Consider the following 17,199-nt stretch of genomic DNA (forward strand, 5'->3'; position numbering starts at 1 on the left):
AATAAATAAAAAATTTTAAAAAAGAAGACAGCCAATCGGAGAAGGACAAACATTATATGGTCTCATTCATTTGAGGAATATAAAAAATAGTGAAAGGGAATAAAGGGGAAAGGAGAAAAAATGAGTGGGAAATATCAGAAAGGGAGACAGAACATGAGAGACTCCTAACTCTGGGAAACGAACTAGGGGTGGTGGAAGGGGAGGTGGGCAGAGGCTGGGGGTGACTGGGTGACGGGCACTGAGGGGGGCACTTGACGGGATGAGCACTGGGTGTTATTCTATATGTTAGCAAGTTGAACACCAATAAAAAATAAATTTATATATAAAAAAAGAAGACAGCCAATCGCATCTGCGTACGGTGGAAACAGTAAACTGTATTTATTAAGAAGCTCTTACAAGCACTTTCCCATCACACGGTTTTCAAATATTTTAAAATGCCCCTTTCTGGGCATTACAGTTAAAACTTCGGAACAGATCTATGGGGTTTTTAGGCAACAGGCAGGTGTCACCTGACATTGTATTTTAAAGATCCCAATGCCCCAGGACCCTTCCCGTGGGTTTTCCATGTATCATTTTCCCCTTTACATCAATATGTGTCCAGTTATAGAGAGAAGGAAGGACAAGAATCACACCGGATAACATCTGCAAATATAAGAAGTAATTTTTATTGCAATATACCATAGCGAAGTGGTCTGGGGAGAACGGGACACATTTGACTTCAGTACAAATGACAACAGTTTTGAAGGGGCCAGAGGGTGAGGAAGACAGCGTGACGGGGGCCTCAGGAGGGACGAGGAAGCAAAACGGAATCACATGACCTAGACAACACCCACAGGGCACCACGTGGCAGCCCTCGGATATGGCTTTGCTTTGGAAGAGACAAATGTGAGAGTCATTGGCGCATGCCGGCATCCTGGGCTCCAAAGAACCTCCGAGCCAGACTTTTCTTTGGTGACAGCAAGATTCAATTTCCACGGGAATGCGGGCAATCCTAGCAGGTGGTTCCGTGATGCCCAAGGTGGGGGCAAGGCTCTGCTGCGGTCTCCCAGGCGGGGCGGGCGGGCGGGCGGGCAGGTGGGCAGACGACAGCACCGGAACGGTCACAGCTCCTCCCGAGGGGGCCGAGCAGGGCCCGCGGTCCTCACCTGCTCCTCCCGTCACGGAAGGAAAGGGCATTGCTCGAGGGCAGCTTTTCACAGTGAAGGGGTTGCCTTTCCTCGCAGGCCCCTCGGGTCCTCCGCCCACGGCAGGCAGCCCCCTGCCCTCGCTCACGAAGCCCCGCCAGCCCCGAGCTCTCCGGAGCGGCGGAGGCCCGCGGCCCAGGACGCCGGCAGCTGGAACTCCGGGTTGCTCGTGTGGGGAGGCGGCCCACAGAGTTGATTGCACGACTCCCCGTCGGCTGAGGCCCCCGGGCAAAGGCAGCCCAGCTGGGACGGCACACGCGGCTTCAGCTCAGTTCTTGGAACAAACACAGAAATTAGCACCAGACATTCGGCAAACCGGATGCGTACGACCTGCTCATCGTCACGCCGCGGACACTGTGGGCAGCATCTTTTATAGCGCGCATGTGTTTTCAAATCACAGAGGCACAACCCAATCCTGGAAACGGGCCTGGCCACCCTCTGGGAGCACAGGGACACGTGGGCCCCACGGGAAGGGAGGCGGTGAGCGAGCGTCCGCCCGTCCACCCTCCCGTCCTCAGCAGGTCCCCACCGCACCAGGGAGGCAGAGGCGGGGACTGAGAGAGGCGGGAGGCCGCACGGCCAGGTCACCCCAGTGTCCCCTTTGCAAGGAGATCTTAAAACAGATAGCACCACAAAGGAGAAGTGTAAAAGTAAGCACCAATTTTCATTTAATTATCATCTACAGAAAGTGTGGTTTCCCTGCCCTGGATACTCTCCCATCAGGCTCTGCGGGTAGAAAAACGGGAAAAGGAAGCAATTAAAATTAATTTATGCCTGTGATTTAATCTAAGTGCATGTAGGAAAGGCAAAGCATCAAGTTCTTTTTTTTTTTTTTCCTCTCCATTAAAAAAAAAAATCCAAAGCTAATCAAAAAATTGTCTGAAAAGGGGCCCGGGCACCCTGGGCTCCGCTGTTGCCACGGCAGTGTGCACTCCTGCCGCCCCCGGGGCGAACCTCCACCTTATTGCACGTCCCTGGCCAGGTGGGGCACGGAGCTGCTCCTTCCTCACCAGAACTGGACACCCACCCTTCACCCCACTATCTCAGCAGGACTGAAGCCGGGCTGACATGCGTGATTGAAAGTCGGGGACACTGAACACTTAGGACAATACAATACAAATATTTACTTAAAACTCACAAAAACAAAAGCACCTTTAATCCATTGGAAAGGCACATGCAGAATGACACTGGGCCTGTGAATGGATCGTGTAGTTGAAAACAGAGGCTCTGGCAGGGTGGGGATGACCTTTTTACAAGGTTTGCCTCCGAACATTTTTTTGATGGTCAGGGGAAATACGCATCTTCAAGTTGAATTAAAAAAAAAAAAAAAAAAAAACATGATCTCCAAATACTGCAGCCCCACGCCCGGCCTGGTGACCTCCACACGCAGGCGATGGATCGGCCAGCTGGGCGGCCAGAAATGCGGCCCCGTCCCCGCCCGAGTGGCGCATGGTGGGGACAGATGGGGCTGACAAAGCAGTGGGGCCCGGTGGCTGTGGGCCATCTAGGTCATGTGATTCGGCTCCGGGGTTGGGGAGTCGGCTCTTTCCCTTCGCTCTCTGTGGGTTTGGGGTCTGGCCCGGCGCGGAGCCAGGCGCAGACGAGGTCGGGGGAGGGACGAGGGGCCTTCACTGTCCAGGACGCCCGCAGACGGCGCGCTGAGGTCACGAGGTTGCTCTTGGGGGCCGGGCTCACGGCTCCTAGCCCAGGAAGCAAGCCGGCCCCACTTCAAATCCAAATTTCTGTGATGCTTCACCGAAATCGTTGAACATAATATCCACGATGGGCACTTGTTCCACCTTGGGCGTGTCGATCTCCAGAACAGTCTTCTGATACCCTTTCTTCGTCTGGGAAGCAGAGGAGAGGCACACGTGGGTAAAAGGGGGACGGGGGCACCTCTGGGGTTTGAGTCACACCCACCACACCCACCCCGGTTCCTGGGTTCCCGTGTGCACGCTCCACCAGCCGCAGAGAAAGTGGGTTTGCGCCGTGTCTGGGCAGGAGGAGGGAGGAAATGTGCTAGACCAGGGCAGGCAGCGCCCCCGCACCGCAGCCCATGACATCCCATTTAATCCGTGCACAGTTCCGGCCCAGCTAGGACACCCCAAGGTGCCCCCGCCAGGACCAGCTACAGGAAATGCCGCTCCCCTGGGATACCCGGATCCTGGCTGCTCCACGTTCAAAATGAGGACTTCGGAGACGGTAAGAGCTCATGGCCAGCCCTGCCCTTGGCGATCACATGGAGGAGGGTGAGGACAGGGGGGAACCTTACCCACTACCTGGTCTTGAGGAGTTCTGGGTAAACTGAGGCACAGAGGGCCAGGGACAGTGCAGGGAGGGAGCAGCGTGCTACACTGAGTCCCCTGCAGCTCAGGTGAGCATCTCGGGTCATCCCCAGCTCAACTCCGGGTCAGGCTGCAAGCCCCACCTTGCTAATTAGGAGAGTGAGCCCTACAAAGGGGACAGAACTTCCTCAGGAGAGGCATCTCTGCTCCCCTGCCCACCACCTGTCCCAGAGCACAGGGTGCAGAGGTGCAGGGTTGTCTCGGACCGAGGAGCCACCCAAGCTCAGCTCTGAGCCTGCAGGACCCTTCCATGCAAGGCTAAAGGGGCACCACCCTCTAATCAACACCCCCTGGCAAGGGTCCCCGGGGCCGCCGTGCTCCCTGCAGACCAGCACGGGCACCCCAAGCAGCTGTGTCTACCTCGCACCCAGCACAGAGTCACACTCTCAGGGCCTGTGGCCCTGGAGAGGGTCTCCCTGCACTGTCCACATCCTGAAAGAGGAGCGCAGACTCTGGGGGCCTTAGTTCCCCCTGAAGAACGGGGCTGGGGTGCCGGGATCCGTGTGTGGCGCATGGGTAGCCACGGGAAGCTGAGGGGCTACTAGGTGGTTTCCACTCTGCGGGTGGCCGTGGGCACAATGGCCCAGCTTGTGCTACCCCTGTCACTCCTCTGGGGGGCCCATGTGGCCAGAACTGAGCAGCACCCCCAACCCCAGGCCAGCCCTCCCTGGATAGCAGCCCGCAGCCACACAGCACAGTGTCAGCCACCCCACCATCCAGGGGTTGATGTCCTGTACACAATGTGAGGGCGTCTGGAGGTGGGACCTCTGGGAGGGGACTGGGTGATGTGGATGGAGCCCATGACTGGTGCCTGACAGTCAGTGACTGGAAAGCTAGCTGCTCTCTCCAGCGCAAGAATTCAACTGTGGGCAGCACCCCCAAGCAGGCTGAACCCGCCTATGCCAGCACCCGACCTCAGCCTTCCAGCCTCCAGAGCCGTAGGAAGCCTGTGGCTGCCATGGACGAGCTGTCAGTCTGGGGCATTTTGTTACACGTCCTGAGGCTGATGGGGACACTCTGGGCCATAGCCACCTGGTTGAGCCACTCCCAAGTTCCTGAGCCGACCCTCAGGAACAGTCAGGCCACACGCACTGTGGCTTCCAGTGCTCGGTGTGTGACAAGCGCTAGGTAGCCAACTGTCTCTGTGGCTGTTTTCCGCAGCACAGACTGCCACGTGGTGGAAGAGACCCTCATGTCCAGCGCATCCAGCAGGCCTGCCACACAGAAGCCCCCGGTGGCCGAGCACTGGAGCGCAGCCGCCTCATGACTTCCCTGAGTGCCACACCTTCTTGGAAATTCCTTATCCTGGAGACATCTGTCCCTGCCACATCCCCGCCACATCGTCATCATGTTCCTGCCACGTCCCCACCACGTCCCTGCCTTAACCTCATCCTGCCTGCAGCTGGGTCTGGCTGCAATTATTTTAAAGCTGGGAACAGCGCTTCAGAGCCACTACAAGGTCCCCTGGGGCTTGTCAGCACTGTGAGCGCTGGTCCACCCCAGAGACGGCATTGCTCTAGGTCCACACAGTCTGCCTCTCAGACAATTGTGACACGGGACACTGCCCTAAAGGACTGCTCAGGGACGACCGGGAACTCGGGGCCATGAATGCTGGCACTTTCGGACAACGTGGCAGGGGCCCAGCTGCACCCTCGTGCTGACTGGAAGGGGTGGCCTCACGCCTCCCCCGTCCAGACCGGCGCCTACCTCCACCCGCCTAGGCTCTGCCCCTGTGGCCTCCGTCTTCACTGCTGGCCGCCACATAGCAGGGGACCAGAGCGACGGCTGCCCTGGAGGCCGTCAGGGCCACTGGAAGGCAGGGGCTGCCAGGGGACCCGAGCCACCTTGGCTGCAGGGCTGCCCCTTCCTCTCACAAGGGGCTCACAAACCAGCCTCTGCGGGACCACGTCTGCCTCTCTTCCTCCCCCCGAGGGGTGGCGGCGCTTGCTGAGTGGCCAGGACAGTCCCCCTGGATATATGGGGCCCCGCAGCTGCAATCACCAGAGCACGTAGAGAGGGCATGTGGCAGCAGGCTGCCCTGTCATTCCTGAGGCATAAATAACCATTACAGGGATCCCCGGGTGGCTCAGCGGTTGAGCATCTGCCTCCAGCTCAGGTCATGATCCTGGGGTCCCAGGATCAAGTCCCGCATCAGGCTCCCCGCAGGGAGCCTCCTTCTCCCTCTGCCTGTGTCTCTGCCTCTCTCTGTGTGTCTCTCATGAGTAAATAAATAAATCTTTATAACTAACTAACTGACCATTACGGGCCAGCAGTGGCCCCCCAAGGGCACCCAAACAACAGGATTTATGTGGCACAGCTCCTCGGGCCCTCTTCCAGGTGATTTGTGTCTGTGCACAGGGCTGGGCCCCACTCAGAGGCCCCTCGGGGGATGCACACAGCCACAGTACTTCTGCGGGAACCCTTGGGGCAACAGGGGGGCCAAGGGTCAAGGCGGGCGTCTCTACCGCCAGCATGCATGTGGGTGGCCTATGGGGTCGCAGGGCCTCCTGAATGCTTACATGGGAGGGGTGGGGCTTTACAGCCCCAGCTGAACTTCTGGGGGGCATGGGGTTCACCAATCACAACTCCCCAGGAGTGCCCCCCATGTGTCCCCACAACGCAGGCCCCCCTGCTCTGCCGGGCCCAGCCCCAACTTCCCGCTCCTGCTTGCACGGCCAACTTTCTCCATCAGCAGGACTTGCTCCTCAGCGACACCATCTCTCCCCCTTTTCAGAGACAAACTCTTTTCTTTCCAGAAGCAAAACCTCCTGAGGAGGGAGCGGCCACTCCTCCTGGCCTCGCATCCAGTGTCCCATGATCGTAGGTCTCCCAATGGCCCCAGAGATGCCCGGAGGGCCGTCGAAGAGCTCAGAAACGACTGCTGTCCACTCCCTGGAGGCACCGCGGTCAGGGGGGCAGCGCAGGTGCACGGTTGGTTGTTTTCTGAAGGACAGGGTCATGGCTTGGATCACAACCACGTTGGGTCGTGGGTCTGGGCCAGGCTCCGAAGCTTCTTCAGACCCCACAGTGGAGAAGGAGGAGCTGCATCCTTCCAGCTCTGGGCAAGGGGGAGCCATGGGGCTCCCCTTGAATCTTTCTCCTTTGGGTAGGAGGCAGCGCCCCCAGGCGGGGGGGCAGGGGGCATGCGGCAACACCTGAGGGCAATTTCGGGTTGTGGCAGCTAAGTAGGGTACTAGCATCCAGAGGGTCGAGGCCACAGATGCTGCTCAACATCCTACAAGGCACAGGATGTCCCCAGCCCAACCCCATGCACCCCAAAGATTCAGCCAGCCCCAAAGGCTGAGCAACTCTAGTATGGAACCAGGTCCCCTCTGCATGACATAAGGGGCAGAAGCAAGAAAGAGAGGTAGGAATTACAGCAAGAAGATTTTAGCTCAATTCCCAGAAGAGTTTCCAAACACTGAGACTTTGTGGCCATGGTCTGGGCTGCCCCAGGTGGGAGCAAGCTCCCTGTCAATGGAGGCATTCGAGGTGCAGCTATGCCAGAAATGGACGATGGTGGAAAGGGGACAGGAATTAGGAGATCCCTTTGACCATAGCCTAAGGACCTTGGGCAGCTCACTGGACCCCTCCTGACCTCAGATTTTGCTTCTGCACAATAAAGAGAAGCCCCAATCAGCAGCTCTTGCCCAGAGGCTGGAGTGATCCTAGTGGCGTTTGGTGCGTGGAGGCCACATGCTGCCAGCACGGCCACATCACCAGAAGACATGGCCAGAGAGGGGAGGCCATTTGCTCTTGGGTTAAGGGAGATGGGAGCTTGACCTTGTACTGACGTGTCTGCAGAGCCAGGAGGGCGGGCTCTGAGTTAGATGCCATTGCCAGGAACTTCGGGGGCTCTGGGACGTGCTGTTGGGAACTTTGGGGGCTCTGGGACGTGCTGCTGGGAACTTCGGAACTCCGGGATGTGCTGTTAGGAACTTCAGGGGCTCCGGGATGTGCCATTGGGAACTTCAGGGACTCCAGGTTGTGCTGTTGGGAACTTCAGGGGCTCCGGGTTGTGCTGCCAGGAACTTCGGGGGCTCTGGGATATGCTATTGGGAACTTCGGTGTCTCCAGGATGTGCTGTTAGTAATTTCAGGGGCTCCAGATGTGGACAGGGAATGTCCAGAAAAAGAGGGATGGGGCACCAGAGCAGTGCCTATCTGAGCTGGAGCAGGGAGCTGGGGTGGCCTGCCCTTTCCCCGCGATTCCTGGCACCCCTTGTGGGAAATGTTCCCCTCTCCTGGGAACCCGTGAGCCCCGTCACCAGGTGTGACCACAGGTGGCACGTCCTGGCCCCACCAGGGCACTTCCTCCCCCTTCTGCTCCAATCTGAGCCCTGTCCTGAGGTCCTGCCTCACCCCAAAGACACTCCTATCTCTACCTTCACTGCCTCCCTCCCCATAGCCTGGGCTGTGCAGTCGGAAATAGTCACAGAGCTGATTCTTCTGGGGCTTCTACCAGGCTGAACACAATTGCGAGCTCTTCTGAGGTGAGAAGAGATGCACTCCTAGAACAGTCTCATGGAGCAGGTGCTATTACCGTTCCCCCACGTAAGCGGCAGAGGCATGGGGATAATTTTACTTGCTGCCTCACAACCTTCTCAAAGCAGCGTGAGGTGCGCATCGGGAGCCCGAGCAGATGCAGGTGGCACCCCCCACCTCACTTCCCAGGGTGTTTCTGGATTCCTTCCCAGAGGGTGGGACTCCTCTGCTTTAAACAGGGATGGGTTCCACACATTCCGCAGTCAGACCAAAGGACTGACCCACACATACCCAGGGTGTGCAGGAGCAGGGAGGAGAGGAGGGTGTCCCGGGATGGGGAGGACTGGGTACATCCAGGATGAGAAGGAACAGAGGTTCCCCGGGGCCGGAGGTGGCAGCCCAGGTGCTGGCCCCAGCCAGGGCAGATGTAGGCAGTGAGCTGGGGTCCTGCTCTCAGCAGCCACCCAGCAGCTCCACACAGTCACTTTCCTGCTGGACCCCAACGCCCCACGGAGCTGTCCCTGACCTTCTGGCCTGGCCCGGACAGCCCTGGGCCTCAACAGGGGACAGTAGGGAAAACTCACATTCTGAGCATGCTGTGATAGGCCAGGGAGGGTGGGGGGCGGGGAGTGGGTGGAACGTGTGGCAGGGAGCGCTGACCCAGAGGCAAGAGTGCAGGCTTCTTGCAGCCCAGTGCTGGGGATGCCTCTCCCTGGCCTGGAACACACCATGCCCACCCCCGACCTGTGCCCTGGTGGCTCTGTTCCCAACATGGGGTGGAAGGCAACTGGTGGCACAGCTGGGCCAACTAGAAGAAGCTCAGGTTCTAGTTCCCAACAGAACTAGAAGAAGCTTCCACCCGGAAGTCTGCTGGATGGACCCTGTCTGCAGCTGGCGCTGGGATGGCCTGGCCATGAGGTGAGCCTTCCACAGAAGAGCATCACGTGCTGGCCTGGTGGGAGGCCCTGCACACGGAGCCAGCCCTGTCCCCATGGGGGCTGGCCTGGGCACCTCGGGCAGGGGCTCTAAAGGACAGAGGGACCGGCGCTGGGATGCGACAGAGACTCACAGAGACGATGCCTCCTGGCAACCTCCACCCTCCAGTGGCCCCCAAACACCTCGCAAGACATAAGGACACAGCCCAGACCCACCTTGGGAGATACCAGGCCCCGAGGGGCAGTCCCCAAGAGCTGACCCTTGGGGGGGAACCCAGGGGCTGACCCTCAGGGGGCACCCAGGAGCCGACCCTCGGGGAAGACCCAGTAGCTGACCCTCGGGGGGAACCCAGGAGCTGACCCTCAGGGGGGACCTAGGCCTCACTCTGGGAGGCCACAGCTGGGGTGCAGAGGACAGCAAGCATCCCAGGGCCCGGGCCCGAAGAGCAAATGCAACCCCAGCACTGCCTGGCTGTATGGGCCGAGCAGGCCTCCCATCAGGCCTGCGAGCAGAACTGCCCCTCCCGGCAGGTGGATGGGGCCCGGGTACGACCTCGTGTGGCCAGGGTACATGGGGAGCCGAGGCCAGCCCTGAACCTGCGGAGCACTGCCCAGCCCAGCGTACGCCCAGGACCAGAACCCGCCTGCATCCTGGCCGTTCCTGGGGAGAGTCCTAAGGACAGAGTCTCTAATTCCAGGCCGGACTGCAACAGGTGCCACGACACAGCCCGACAGGGCCACAGACCCGGCTCTGGGCCCTTCCTGTCAGGTGTCCGTGTCCCCCTGCGCTCTCACTGCCCCACACGCTGCGCAGGCTCCCCCCGCCCCTGGGCCGCCACGTGTCACTCACAGCACAGCCATCCACCAGGGCACGGATGTAGGGGCTGTTGTCATAGGACATCTCCTCGTCGTTGGAGCCCAGGAAGCGCATGGCCTTGTCGTAGCTGCCCGTGGCGGCGTCCTGCCAGGCTACCGACTGGTAGCAGTTGTAGGTGATGTTCTGGTTGGCAGAGGCACTCAGCAGCCGCAGGAAGGTCATCTGGACCACACCCACAGGGTTGCCCTCGGCATCCACGTAGGAGAGCTGGGGGGACAAGGGGGGTGCTCAGCACTGAGGGGCCAGGGCCCCACTCATGGCCCAGCTTTTGCAACCTTGGTCCACGTGCTGTCTCCTCCAGAGTGTGAGCCACCCTGGAAACGTGCTGCACACGCAGCGCCCCCAAGGCCAGAATGCACTGGCTCGCTCGAGGGCTCCCTGGAACAGAGCGAAACATACTTCATTTCTTCTAGAGACCTCCCTCCTGGCCTGGCTGGTCACATGCCTCCTCTTGCAGGAAGCCTGCCCAGGTTAGGTGTCCTTCCCCACCTTAGCCTGGCTGTCTACTTTCCCTACTGGGCTGTAAGGCCCTCCACACCAGCTCTGGCCTGCAGCCCTCCCCAGACGGGAAGTGCCCTGGGGGCAGAGACGTGGCATATAGTTCCCATCACTGTGCCTGGAGATCCACCAAAGGAAGGCGCCCATGAGATGATGATAACAGATGAGAACCATCTTCTGGGTGCCAAGGATGCACTAGGCCCTGGCCAGGGAGCCATGAAAACCATAGATGGAGAGGGCAGGAGGGTCTTGGGGGTAACTCAGCCAGCTGGCAGGGAGGCACGGGGTACCTGGCCGACCCGGCGGCAAGAGGGTCCTGAGCCATTTGGCCAAGAGCCAGAGGGAGGGCTAGGGTGACCGGGCACCCTCCTAGAGTCACAGGGTGACACTCGGGATAGGCCTTCCTGGCCCGGGGGTTGGGGCTCCCCATTGCCCACACCGAGAGGGGGCAGCCAGGGGCACTCTGGGGACGTGACCCTCCCTGAGAAGACTCACTGACAGCAGGCCCAGGGCAGGGTGCCAGGGAAAGATGACGCACCCATTCTCAAGAGCCTTCCCCAGCATCACCAGCCCACCCCCAACATGGGCGGCTGAGCTCGGCGGGGTGTCCCACACCTCAGGGTCTGCATCATTCTGAGCAGCTGGACACAGCCCAGGCACTTGGGTGCCTCCCTGGCCCCCAGATGGGGCTCGACCCCCTCCTCTGCCAGGCAGCACCCTGTAGGCCCCCCCGTAGGAGGCAGAGGGCTCGGGCGGTTTCTGAGCATCAGCAGGAGGAGCAGATGTCAGGGTCCGAGGCCACGTTCCAAGGCTGGCCCTTCCCCAGGGCTTGTGTGACCAGCCCACAAGGCCCGTGCCAGACACACGAGAGAGCACCGAGGTCCCTGCTGCCCGCTGGCTCACACACGTATGTGGAACTAGAGAGCGTGGAGAACGGGGGCCCCAGCTGGCAACCCTGCCCGTCCCCGCTAGGGCCCGGAGGGAGGGCCACTCCAGCTCTGCACACAGTGACCAAATACCTCACAGTCCAACCCTGAGGATGGAAACCCAATACCAACCGCAGTCCAGGCCATCAGGTGCTCCTTCTGGGAGGACACTCGACTTGGGGAAGCATGCATGCACAGGGGCCGGCCAGCGAGCAGTGCGGGACACAGAAGGACCTAAACGCCCAGTGCTGAGCCCCGGGACCCCACTGTCCCACCGTGGGAGAGGGGCTCTGCAGGACTGTCTTCATGGGCCGCGGCCAGAGCAGCCAGGTCCACAGAGGGAGCCTGTTTCTTCTGCGTCTATGTCCTGTCCACTAGGACAGCCAGAGAGAGCTGGAAATCCAGCAGGATGAGAACCTGAAGGGGAAACTGTCTCCTCCTGGGGCCATCCCTTCGCCTTCACCTCCGTCTAAAGTCTGAGATGGGACAAGTGACAGGAGGTGGGCTCCCTAGTTCTGGGAAGAACGTGGGTGTTCTGAGTGAGGTGCTGGGGTTAGGCCCCGAGGGGCGCCGGGGGGTGCACCTGTCCTGGGTGCCCTGCTCCCTGGGCTGCCCCATGCTGAGCGGGGTCCGAGGCAGGTCCTTCTGCGTGCCCACTGCTCTGAGTGAGCACAACAGGGGCGGAGGGAGGAGGGACAGCAGGCGGAGAAGCAGGTGAGAGGCCCGTTGTCCACACGGAGAGATAAGAGGAAGCCTCCACAGACGTGGTGAGGTGAGCGCGGACTTTCAGAGTGTCTGCCAAGAGCCAGAGTGACTTGGAATCAAGGACGCCGAGAGCGTGTGACATTGTTAGCCAGGAAGTGCTTCAGGGTTTAAGAGCAAGAGGTTTTGAGAGGTGGGACAGAGCCAAGGCCAGCTGGAAGCCTCCACACTGTGAGTCCTTGGGGGATGTGGCCTCTGTGCTCCCCTGCCCCCCGTGAGGCTACAGTGCCCGCACTGTGGGCAATGGCCGGGTGGGAAGTCACGGAACTCCCAGTCTGGCTTCCGGGTGACAAAGGACCCCCTCCCAGAGCGTGTGGGGGCGGGACGACCAGATCTGAGGACATGAAGGCAGGGAGCAAAGTCAGGTGCCTGCAACATGTCCACACCCTGGACCCCTGGCCCTTTCACTTGCTAGAAAGAGGGTACGGGGCTCTGCACTATGCTCCAGGGAAGGGCCCGGACCAAACCCCTGGGACAGTCAGGGCAACACGCCCAACCATGCGGGAGCAGCCACCAGCCTCGTATGAAGGAGTCCAGATGGGCTCCGCTCTGGGCTGGTGACAGACCACCACCGCCGCTTCCTCCAAGGGATGCCAGGGTCTTTCCATGTCTGGGCCGGGTTATGGAGACTGGCTCCCCAGGAGTTGATGCGGGGACTGACCTAGTGGCGTGGGTGTAGGACAAGCCCATGGCCAGGTGGGCCCTAAGGACGGCCCTAAGACCTGCCCACAAGGACTTCGCAAAGTAAAACCCTCTGTGTAAAACCCTGGTGTCTTTGGTCCCAAGTCCTGGCGGCGTCCTGCGGTGGCTCTGGGTGCCCTGAGCACCATGCTCCTGTCCTAGACCTGACAGGAAGAGCAGCCCCCGGCTCCATCCCCCTGCTCCATCCACCTGCTCCCAGGCTAAACAAACTCTGGTCAGGGGTGGCGGGCGTGGGCGCCGATGCGGAGTCTGGCTGTCACGTGCCGTGGAGCAGCTCTGCCAGAGGTGCCAGAGCCGGTGCGGTGCCCGGCGGCCATGAGAGCCATGCAGAGCCGCGAGCCAGGCCGTCCCGCAAGCAGGCAGCGCCCCGGTGGCCACTTACCAGGGACCCTCGCTTGTACTGACTATACCAGGTAGAAGGTTGCTCTTTGGGCCAGCGGGCCATTTTACTCTGTAAGATACGAAACGGGCGCATGTGAAGGACAACCGCGGAGACGCCAGGGGCCGCCTTACCAGTTTACCACGCTTGAATTCACTGAACCAGGAACCCGGGTTTTCTTTGGGCCAAGAAGTGATCCTGGCCTAAACATCGGGCGGGGGGTGGGAGAGAAACAGAGAAGGACAGGGTTACTTCTCCCGCCGCCGCCACGAGGAGTGCTCCCCACCACCTGCAAACACGCCGCATCCCGCCCGCAGGGCCTCCTCTGAGCGCCGCGCCCCCACGTGGCCGAGGGGCTCCTTCGGAGTCGGGGTGCTCGCCCTGGGACAGGCTGGTGGCCATGATGAGGACAGGAGGAGAGCCAGGCCTTCACCCAGCAGCCTGCATTTTGGCCATTTGCGTATATCCAGCCTCTAGTACGGGGCCTGGGACTTCATAGCTGCTGAGTGGTGGAGGGACTCCCGGGGTCGCCAGCACTTAGGACAGTAAGAGACAGCACTGAGGGGCAGGAAGGACACGCGGCCGCCCTCCCATCCCATCTGATCTCATTTGATGCGTGTGTCCTATGTGCCAGTGTGTGGTGGATGGAGCCTCCCTGAAGACGCAGCGTGAAGCTGACCGTCACAGGGTCAGAGAGCATCTGTCCCCCCATGGGAGGTGAGGGCTCCCATTCAGGCGTCTGCTCTGTGCAGGGTCCAGGCACAGTTCCCCAGGACAGGCCGAGTGCAGAGCGGGCTATGGGGAGCCACTCATTGCAGGTGCAGAGCCAGGGAGCACAACAGATGGGCCTCCCAGGACCCAGGGCCCCCTGTTTCACCCAGTGCTAGTCATGCACAGTGGAAAAGCAGGAGTCCGACTCCCTGTGCTGTCCCCCTGGGCTCCCCTCTGAGCTGGCCTCACACAGGGGAGAGGGAAGGAAGTGGTGCCCAGCTGCCCTCTCGCCGGGGCTTCCCGACCCGCCCAGCTCAGCACTCAGATAACATGTGCTTCGGCAGGGAGCTGAAGTTAAACCCCCGCCCTCCTGCTGCCTGATGGGGAGGGGTCTCTATGTGCATGAGGCTGAACCCAAGGAAGAACACGAAGCAGTGAGGGTGGCTCAGTGCCCCAGCCTGCTGTCCGCCCAGCGACACCACCAGCTGGGGCTCCGGGAGGTGCCCACTAACTCCCCAGCAGCAAGGCCACATTTCAGGGACAGAGAGCCACCAAAAGATGAGAAAATAGGGTCTTTCCACCCAAATCTCTTCCTGGGCCTCTGCCAAACAGGAGGGTCCCGAGGCTTGCAATTTTTTTTTCTTGTTTTGAACACCAGGGCATTTGTTGCTGGGCATACAGGTTACCAAGGGTTGCAAATTTCGGGTTGGGGAGTGTGCATGTAAAACAGGGGTCACCAAACCGTGCCTGTGAGGGTGGGGCCCCTGCCCCTGTGGCCCAGCCTTCTGTCCAAGGGCCTGGAGCCCCCATAGTCACAGTGAGGTTCAGGGGTGAGGGGAGGGCGTCTCTGCACAGCACAGCTGCTTGTCAGCACTGCGGCCACTGAGGACCTGTGACCACAGGCTGCCTGGCCCCTCCGCACCCGAGCTGAAGCCTGTCTGCACAGCCGGCCGCCTGGGGGCGCATGGAGCTCTGCGCAGGCCCCACGCAGAGGGCACCGCGTCGCGGTCATCTTGCAGTTAGTTAGAGGCCTTGTCCACCTCACTGTCCTGCGCCAGAGGGGAAAGCAGCCCACGTCCATATGCCTGTCTGCACACCATCCACATGCCCATCCACATGGCCGTCCACACGCACACACATGTCCATCTGCACACCCATCCACACACCCATCCACATGCAGAGACATGCCCATCTGCACACCCATCCACACAGCTGTCCACACACACACATGCCCATCTGCACACCCATCCACACGGCCATCCACACGCACACACATGCCCATCTGCACACCCATCCACACACCTGTCCACATGCCCATCTGCACACCCATCCACACAGCCATCCACATGCACACACATGCCCATCTGCACACCCATCCACACAGCCATCCACATGCACACACATGCCCATCTGCACACCCATCCACATGCCTATCCACATGCACACACATGCCCATCTGCATACCCATTCACACACCCATCTGCACACCCATCCACCCATCCGACCACATGCACACATGCCCATCTGCACACCCATCCACATGCACACACTCACATACACACACACCAGCTTCACACCTATGTCCCCACACACATTCACTCCTGTCCCCTGCATACAAACCCCCCACCAGGTGACTGTTACCTCCCACCAAGTCTCTGTGCATCAGAACCTCACTGACCAAGATTCTGTACCGCAAGCACTTTGGACAAACACGCTGCCCTCGGAAGAGATGGGAGGAGGTGCCTAGACATCAGCTGACCCCGAGAACTGAGATAAATGCCAGCCTCTAAGAGATGCATCTGGGGGACTGTGTGCTTGCCCCAAAGGTGTCCCCATGGGTGTTAGGTTGGTCTGAGGGCAGACCCGCAAGGTCAATGTAGGAAGGAGCCACACACCCAGCAGTTGAAATCCCAACCTGGGGCTGGCAGGTGGAAGCCCTCCCAGGAGCCAGCCGTCCCCTCACCAGCCATAGCACCAGGCTGCACCAATTCTGTCCCACGCCTTGGGTCTGCCCCCGGGGGGAGAAACCTCAACTCTGACCCCAGCACTGCTGTGAGGGGAAGGCAGGCACTCACCCCCTCGGACTTCTTGTCGGGGAAGACGCACGTTGCCCCTCCAGCTGTGAAGTTGCAGTAAACTTTGAAGGAGTCCCGGGAGCATCCCTGGTTAGGATCCACCCAGTATTCACCTGCAAGGCCGACAGGGAGCGGATTCGTCAGCTGCTCCCTGTGTGGTTCCAGAAGGAGCCACATGCCGTCAGCTCAGCAGGTAAGACACAGGGCCAGGCCCACAGGCCACCAGTGTGGGCCACCCCCAGGTCTGCCCAGTGCCCTTGCTGCATCCACACAAAGATATGACAGTCCCAGTCCCATCCCTGAGAACCCAGCTGGAGGGTGAAACCCCTGGAGCCCCTGCTCTGGCTGGCAGTGGAGGGTGGCCCAGCTGCCTCGGCAGGGAGACAGGAATGCAGAGGGGCTGTGGGTGGAGCTAGGAAATTCACATACTCGGGATGAGAGAGGCCTGGGAGCCCCTCAGGTCTCGAGGACAGACACCCACACTTCCCAGGGGCAACAGCCGGCTAAGGGGCTGGATCTTTCAACAGGAGGCCTCAGAGGACAGGAGGATAGGAACGAGACGGGCTTTGATAGAGGGCTGTCCCAAGTAGCGCCCTGATACTGACGTTAGCACAGGTATAACCTGACCCTGACGACAACCCCGATGTCGGGCATGCCCTGCTGAGCAAGTAACACACTGTCTCTTCCACTCTGTCCTCTGGGAGGACCCTCTCCGTGGAAGGCTGACCCGAGGCCCAGGGTCACAGCTTACACACAAGACAGTGGCTATGACCGGACTAGGACCGCCCTCCGTGTCACCTCAAAGCCTTGCCCTCCTTCCCTCCTCCTAGGACCGGGCCATGTTCTGCGCTGCCTCCATCAGGTTCAGGGGGAGATGCCCAGGTGGCCGCATGCTGCCCAGATGGGGACACAGAGGCTGTGTCTGTCCTGCTGCCTGGGCAGCCCTGTCATTGCCCCCTCCCACCCACTGTGAGCCCCGCGGGCCTCCCCCACTGCCCTGCACGCGGCCACCCCTACCGTCTGGGAAGTCGGGGTGACAGAGCTGCAGGTCCTTGCAGGTGCGGGCGGGGTTCTGCTGCGTGCCCAGGGGCCGCTTCATCTGCTCTATCTCCAGCTTCAGGGAGTTGAGCGAGCCAAAGATTTCCTCCATGCCGTCCGCATAGTCCACATAGCTCTCGCCAGCCCCGTCATCCAGCAGCTGGCTGGCGTCAATGTTCCGCCGGGTCCTGGATGCCTGGATTGGCAGGGGCTGGATGACCTCGCCAGGGGGACCCTGTGTGTGGAAGGACCCGGTGGGTGTTGGTGGGAGCAGTGCCCGGGC

At 60.4% G+C, this 17,199-nt stretch overlaps 1 protein-coding gene across 2 annotated transcripts in view; it reads right to left on the bottom strand.

The window, feature by feature from the left end:
• Positions 1 to 354: 354 nt before the first annotated feature.
• COL5A1 (collagen type V alpha 1 chain) overlaps positions 355 to 17,199 on the bottom strand; it is a 152,861-nt gene continuing 136,016 nt past the window's right edge. Inside the window, exons 62-66 of one of the 2 annotated variants that reach the window (XM_041724123.1) lie at positions 16,896 to 17,151; positions 15,879 to 15,991; positions 13,096 to 13,164; positions 9,799 to 10,032; positions 355 to 3,031 (exon numbers count right to left, since the gene is read on the bottom strand). In XM_041724123.1, coding sequence (XP_041580057.1) covers positions 2,885 to 3,031; positions 9,799 to 10,032; positions 13,096 to 13,164; positions 15,879 to 15,991; positions 16,896 to 17,151 — 819 coding nt within the window. In that variant the 3' untranslated portion in view covers positions 355 to 2,884. Of the gene's footprint in view, positions 3,032 to 9,798; positions 10,033 to 13,095; positions 13,165 to 13,226; positions 13,296 to 15,878; positions 15,992 to 16,895; positions 17,152 to 17,199 lie in introns of both variants that reach the window. The other variant, XM_041724122.1, reaches the window with a different exon arrangement.

The sequence above is a fragment of the Vulpes lagopus genome, chromosome 12, assembly GCF_018345385.1.
Source record: "Vulpes lagopus strain Blue_001 chromosome 12, ASM1834538v1, whole genome shotgun sequence".
Taxonomy (NCBI): Eukaryota; Metazoa; Chordata; class Mammalia; order Carnivora; family Canidae; genus Vulpes; species Vulpes lagopus.